General features: G+C 48.1%; 1 protein-coding gene across 1 annotated transcript; it reads right to left on the bottom strand.

Moving 5' to 3' along the window:
- Positions 1-1,628: 1,628 nt before the first annotated feature.
- On the bottom strand, positions 1,629-6,287 carry LOC310793510 (QRFP-like peptide receptor; the record flags this gene model as incomplete). The annotated part of the gene is made up of 3 exons (XM_083655309.1): positions 1,629-1,645; positions 2,024-2,883; positions 5,482-6,287. 3 exons carry the CDS (start codon positions 6,285-6,287, stop codon positions 1,629-1,631), a joined length of 1,683 nt encoding a protein of 560 aa, XP_083511435.1.
- Between the last annotated feature and the right edge of the window lie 399 nt (positions 6,288-6,686).

Here is a 6,686-nt window from a genome sequence, read left to right as displayed (position 1 = left end):
ACAGATAACTGAGAATAATCAGGTAACTGGCAATAATCTGATTTCTGCGTTTACATGCACTTAGTAAATAGTGGGAACCTCAAGGTGCATGAGTGGACATTGACAGCAATGATTAAACCTGATGACTCAGCAGTAACCTAGGTGTGTTTATGGGTTTTCTCATAAACTGATAACGGCCTTTATCCGATAAAGGATGATGTTTACTGTACATGACACTTGAATCATCAGGTAACTCTAGAAATCCGCTAATAAACAGTTTATTAGTGTGCATGTAAACGCACTCATTGTCTCTGTCCGTAACTGTTTAACACTGAACGATGTGATATTAGCGATCAACAATCTCCATTTCTATTAATACTCTTGTATGTGATGATGCCCCGCCTCTCTAGGTCTAAGCTAGTCTATAGGTCAGACTAGCTTTCATAAATCTCATTAATCACAAGTGTTTTCAAATGTCTCATATGATCACATTATCAGGTAGTTAGCCTACTACCGCTAGTGTATGTGTACACATGAAACACGTGCATGGCATTCTCCTGTATTTAATTCGCTGCTTGATATATATATCTCTTATACCCACAACCTGCAAATCCTGTGTGTGGCCACACAACCAACCACCTGGCACTGCTGCGACATATTTGCGAACATAAATTGCAGACATCGATGGCGACAACAACACGCTGTTAATGATCTGTCGTAAACTGTTTACGCAGACATCTGGGTGTGTCTGTCTGTGTGTGTCATGTCACACTTGCATCCGAAGACGGGGGTTTGACCTTTTTCCGTCAACAATAAATACAATCTAACCATTTGGCAGACCAATATGAAAGAAGAAAATGATCCAAAAATACACAACACAGTAGTACACTTAAAAGAGAATTTCGGGTTTTTTTAACCTGCAGCCCTCTCCTCACATTAATTATGATCTGATGACTCACCCAGTGCTCTCCGCAGCGTCTTTGTCGTCCTAGGCGTTGTTTTGAGATCAATAGCGTCCAAGCCAGGCAACTCTCGTCTGGAAAGTCTGGAAAGTCCCGCGAGACTTTCCAGACGAGAGTTGGGTCTCTCACTGACCCGACAGGCAAAAATGGGCTGCCTGTAACTAGTGAAAAGAGCGAGGGGGAGAAATGCAGTCTGATCGTTCCTTAGGGAACAGTTTATGACGATATGCGTCGAAAACGGGAATAAAACTGTCTATTTAAATGGAGGAAAAGCATGCTGCCACTTGGCCCTCACGGAGCTCCATTCTAGGAGTGGCTTGGACGCTGTTGATCTCAAAACAACGCCTAGGACGACAAAAACGCTGCAGAGAGCACTAGGTGAGTCGTCAGATCATAATTAATGTGAGGAGAGGGCTGCGGGTTAAAAAAAACGAAATTCTCCTTTAAGTACAGCTGGCTTATTGTTTCAAACAGATGTCAGACACAACTGTGAGTATGTAGCTGAATCACGTATGGTTATGATTGCATGTGAACATGACGACACACTGCTACAATCCATCCGGCTGACTGCTGACGGGTTGCCCAGCCTGGGGCTAATTTGTACTCCAGCCCTTCCTTCCCCTGGAGGGTTCACTCCATCATCTGTCATCTGTCTCAGGTGGCTTTGAAAACTCTCTTTTGAAGAACTCAGGCGTACAGCAGTCCTGCATCCCCATGGAGTTAGATGACACAGAGAACACAAGAGGTGGAGAGGAGGAGGAGGAGAGAGGAGTCCGTCTATCCTGCCTGAGATCATGGCTTTTGGAAGGGATTAACCGCACACTGTCAATTAGGATTGCAAACTGTGAATGGTGCCGTGTTTCTGCTGCCTACAGGACAGAAAAAAGTGTCTCTTGAGTTTCCCTGCTGATAGATCAGATAATGTGCTGCTCTTTACAGGCTGGTAATATCCGTGGGTTCATCCTCACCGTCTCCTCCTGCTCCAGAGAAGTGATGTGATGATGCGTTATCTCTGCACTGCCCACTTGAAGAGAGAGTGTCTCTGTCCGTGAAAATGATGTCTCTCCTATCAGATGACGGACCGTATATCCGGCCGCCTGAATGCCTCCTCAAAGGCAGCATGTCTATTTCCACGGACTCTATTCTTAATGATAATGATCCTATGTTCTCGTGGACAGAATGTCTCCTCGAAGGCAGCCGCTCTGCGCTGTGCGTGGAGTACTGGAGCGTGTCCAGCAGGGCGCTGTCATACACACTGGGGCTGGACCGGTACCAGTCCGAGATGCTGAGGTCGGACTCTCCTCCGCAGTCCGTGTCGTCTCCTCCGAGCCCCCGGCCCGGCCTCAGACCCAGCTCCCGTCTTCTAGCCAAGCTGAACAGGCTGGGGACGGTCACCATGGAGGCAGACGCTGTAGCCACGGTAGCCGCGGCGAGACAGTGGCGTTGAGCAGCAGCGGGGCCTTCGGCGTCGGTGATCGTCGGAGCGGACGTCATCGTCGTCGAGTTGGAGAAAGAGGCGGAGCCGAAGAGGGCGACCACTTTCTGGTAGTATCGCGTCCGTATCACCTTGGCGGAGCGGTACAGGTCCCCGATGAAACAGTAACAGATGGGATTGAGGCTGGAGTTGGTCAGGCCCAGCCACTGAGCGAACGGACGAGTCTGCAGGAGCCAAGACGGTGGCCTGTGCTCCCGGTCGATCCAAAGGTCGGCCAGGTAGAGGGGCAGCCAGGAGACGGCAAACAGCAGCACCAGACACACCACCATTTTGGCGATCTTCTGGCGTGTCTTGAGGCGTGCGACGTGCAGCGCTTGGCTGCGGGGGTCGAGATCACAGAAGGTCGACTTCTTCCCACCCCAGAGACGCCTGCCAGTCAGGAAGCCTATGGTGAGGTTAAAGGTCACTGGCAGGCAGTAGAGCGCCACAAACAGCAACACATTGTACCTGCAAAACAAGGACAGGTGGTGGTGGGTGGTTATGACAATATTACAGCCAGCAGCAGCCTCTTAGAACTCCCAGGAGAATAGTGTGTGAAAGCAGTGTGTGGATCATGACTTCTACAGTATAGCGCTTCCATACAGAGTTGCATCGTCCCTCACAGACAATAACGCTACATTCACACGGAGAACCTACGCCTCGCCTTGCCTCAACCCACGCCTACGCCTGCAGACCTTGAGCTGGGCGTGAACCTATTACACGCTTTTGCGATCACACCGCACGCCTTTGCACGCTGAACCTGGAGCCGAGTCACAAGCGCCTCTCCTCTCTCCCGACTGTATTTTTTCACATGTGGTCCCGAATTATCATGGGTAGGTCAAATAAATCTGATAGGCTATATTTAATGTTCTATTGATGCTGGATATGTATAACCAGGTCTGTACTCTGACTTTTTAGAGAGGTAATCTTGCAAGAATATGTGCTGGCACAACAACATTGTCCATCTTGCTTCTTCGGTCGCTATTCTCTCTCCTGAAGATGTGTTTGCCAACGGGGAGAAAGCCCCACGTGATAGCCACCCGTCAATCTCTCTCTCTCTCTCTCTCTCTCTCTGCTCAGCACTGTTGTAGTAACTCCATTTTATTTTGAAATTCAGTTGACTTTGCCATTTCCCACGGATATTGTTGCATTTTTCTTTCATGGATTGATAGAAGAAGCCTGCCTGCACGCGCCTAGTCGGCTTGAAAATAGAACTCATGCCTAAATGATAAAATCGGCAAGACACAGGCGAGGCGTGGGTACACGCAGGGTTCACGCTCAGGCGCCCGGTGTACACAGCCTCGTTGACTAAAACGGACGCCTATTTAAAAGCGTGGGTAAAGGCAAGGGGTAGGCAAGGCTTGGGTCGCCGGTGTGAACTAAGCAAAGCAATGGGACAAAAGCCACATTGAAAAAAGAAAACATATGCTGAACGACTTGACCAGTCATAATGAAGTGAAAAGGGAAAAAACAGGCAGCACAAAATAAAACCTCTCTCTTTTGAGAAGTGATTTAAAATATAGAGCAGAGTTTCAAAGCCTGAGCTCCCCAAACAGGACATTCCCCATCCGCCCCTGGAGCAAAGATCTGCCTGAGCATCTTGGGCTGGGTTTTGATGATAATGCAGAGTGTTAAGATTAGTGATGATTCTTGAGCTAAACCTGAATCTTGAGCAAATTGGAGGCCTGCTTAGCCTGACCTCCAAGTGGATACGACCCAAGACGTCGTTTTTACCAGCAGCTGAATACGACCTAAAATCACGTTTCAACGTTAAGCGACGTCTAGCCCTAAAAGTCGTTTTTTCAACTTGCTTTTGTGCGGAAGTAGCATAGTACTTTTTCTCTGCCACTGAGGGGCGCTAGTCTAGCAGACGTGATATGTGGTCGTATTGCACTGCTACGTGATTATGATTAACCTCGCGTCACCAGGCTCTTCTCGGTGAGAAAGAGCCTGGCTTCCGTTCACAATTGATTTTGTCACCCTACCTGGTTCCGGCCTAGAGCCCGCCCTAGACCGGATGGGCAGCGTTTCTAGCTCGTCAACTTTTACGTTAACTTGACAATTTGACACAAGTATCAGAACGGCAAACAACAAAACAAAAGATGGATGTACCGAACAAAGTTTTTGAAGAAGTTCTTTTAGAAACATTGCGGATTCACAATCTCACATCTTTTAAGCCAATACAGAAGCTTTGCATCAGACAATTAATCGAGGCAAGAGACGTCAAGCTAACGGCAACAAAGACGTTTTTTGGCGCACTGCCTTCCGGTGTTCATTCTGGTTCCGTGGTTTACGCCCCATGACAAAAAGCGGGATGAAAGGTGCCCAGACTAATTATGATCGTATAAGTTGGAGGACATGTTGCAGCGTAACTGGTGTGTTGACGTTCATTATTGCATCTTTATTTTCTTGTGTGTTTTTAACCATTCTTTTTCTTTGATGTAATGTTGTATTGTGTTATATAAACTCTCTGTATGCCGTCCTTTAAAGCAGAGGTTCTCAAATGTTTTTCAGCCAAGGACCCCTTACAAGATAGAAAATATACCGGGGACCCCCTCATTCTGATTTGTGATTTTGGGCTAAGCTTAATTGTTTCCACGGTAACGTGCTTGACTTTTAATTTGATAGGTTTGTTATTAGAATGTAATCCATGAACCATTTTAGATTTAAAGCATAAACTATTTTCGTTGAACTATGAAGATTTTGCACACACAATTTCTTTTTTTTATTACATTACATTTACATTACGTCATTTAGCAGACGCTTTTGTTTTGTCCAAAGCGACTTACAATATCACAATTTGTCAACAGTACAGAAAACCACTATGCAACACAATCAATGACAGCCAAGATATTTTGATAGACTAGCACCATGTAGGAAGTAGTTTGAGAAGGAATAAGTAACATGTAGCATTTTCTTTTCTTTTTTTACCTGAAAACTTTTTGCGGACCCCCTGGCAAAGTGCCACGGACCCCTGGGGGTCCGCGGACCCCCATTTGAGAACCACTGCTTTAAAGGATAGGTAAATAAAAAACAACAAAAACAGTCAGTCACTATTATACATACCCCTGTTTAAGGCGAGGTTGAGGCCACTCCTCCTGACAGACCAAGATGGCAAAGGTTCCAAAGCTGATCTCCCGTCGCCGGTTCATCACCGCGAGCGGGGCGCACATCACCGAGGACACCGTCCACACCACAGCGACGGTCGCCAGGATACGTCGGCGCGTAAACATGGAGCGGGCTCGCAGCGGGGATCGAACGCTGTAGTAGCGATTCACGCTGATCACCGTCAGGGTCAGCACGCTGGCCGAGACCGAGACGGCCTGCGTGAACGGCACGGCTCGACACAGGAGGTCGCCGTACACCCAGGCCATGTAGATCTGGCTGCCCAGCGTGACGGGCATGCACACGCACACCACGGCCAGGTCGCACACCGCCAGGTTCACCAGGAGGCTGCGGGTGGCGCTGACGCCGGCCAGCCGGCGGCTGCGGCGGCTGGTGAGCACGCGCAGGGACATGAGGTTCCCGACGAAGCCCAGCACAAAGGACAGGCAGTACATGACGGTCAGAGCGATGGTGCCGGGCTCGCGGAGGGTCCACAGCACCATGCTCTCCAGATCGGCCAGATCATTCTGGGACAGAGGAGAGGAGGAGGAGGTGGTGGAGGAGGAGGAGGAGGAGGGGTGGAGAGAGGGCAGTAGAGGCTGCCGGAGGGAGGCAGAGGGCAGGGTGGAGGTGAAGGGCAGGATGTGGGCACTGTGGAAGCTGTAGGTGTGGTTGAGTCCCGACTGAGAGGCGTCATGCTGCAGCAGTGGTGACAAGCTGGGCTGGACTGAGCTTCTGTCTGACAGCCGCTCCTGGGACAGAGCCATGTTGCTGTGGGAGGAGGAGGAGGAGGATGAGGGGGGGGGGGGGGGGTGGAGGCAGAGAGAGAGACCTTGGAGAATGGAACTCTCTGTGATGTGTATACCAAACAGTGTTGGGGGTAACTCATTACAAAAGTAACATATTACATGTAATATATTACTTTTAGCAGTAACTCAGTAATATAACTTATTACTTATAGGATTTCAGTAATATTATACCAGTTACTTTGTTAAGTAACTCAAGTTACAAATTGAGTTTTTTTATTTTTATCAAAGCACCTATTTCAATAAAGATACAATCATTTCCTAATCAAACCATGTGTTTTTATGCAAATAACCACTATAGATGACAATAACAAAGGAACATAATACAATTTTGAATTTTGGATTGTTTACACTGACTTC

Source organism: Poromitra crassiceps (genome assembly GCF_964638095.1).
Source record: "Poromitra crassiceps genome assembly, chromosome: 19".
Classification (NCBI taxonomy): Eukaryota; Metazoa; Chordata; class Actinopteri; order Beryciformes; family Melamphaidae; genus Poromitra; species Poromitra crassiceps.
The sequence above is the reverse complement of the archived record's forward strand: the minus strand, read 5'-3'. Positions and strand labels throughout refer to the sequence as shown.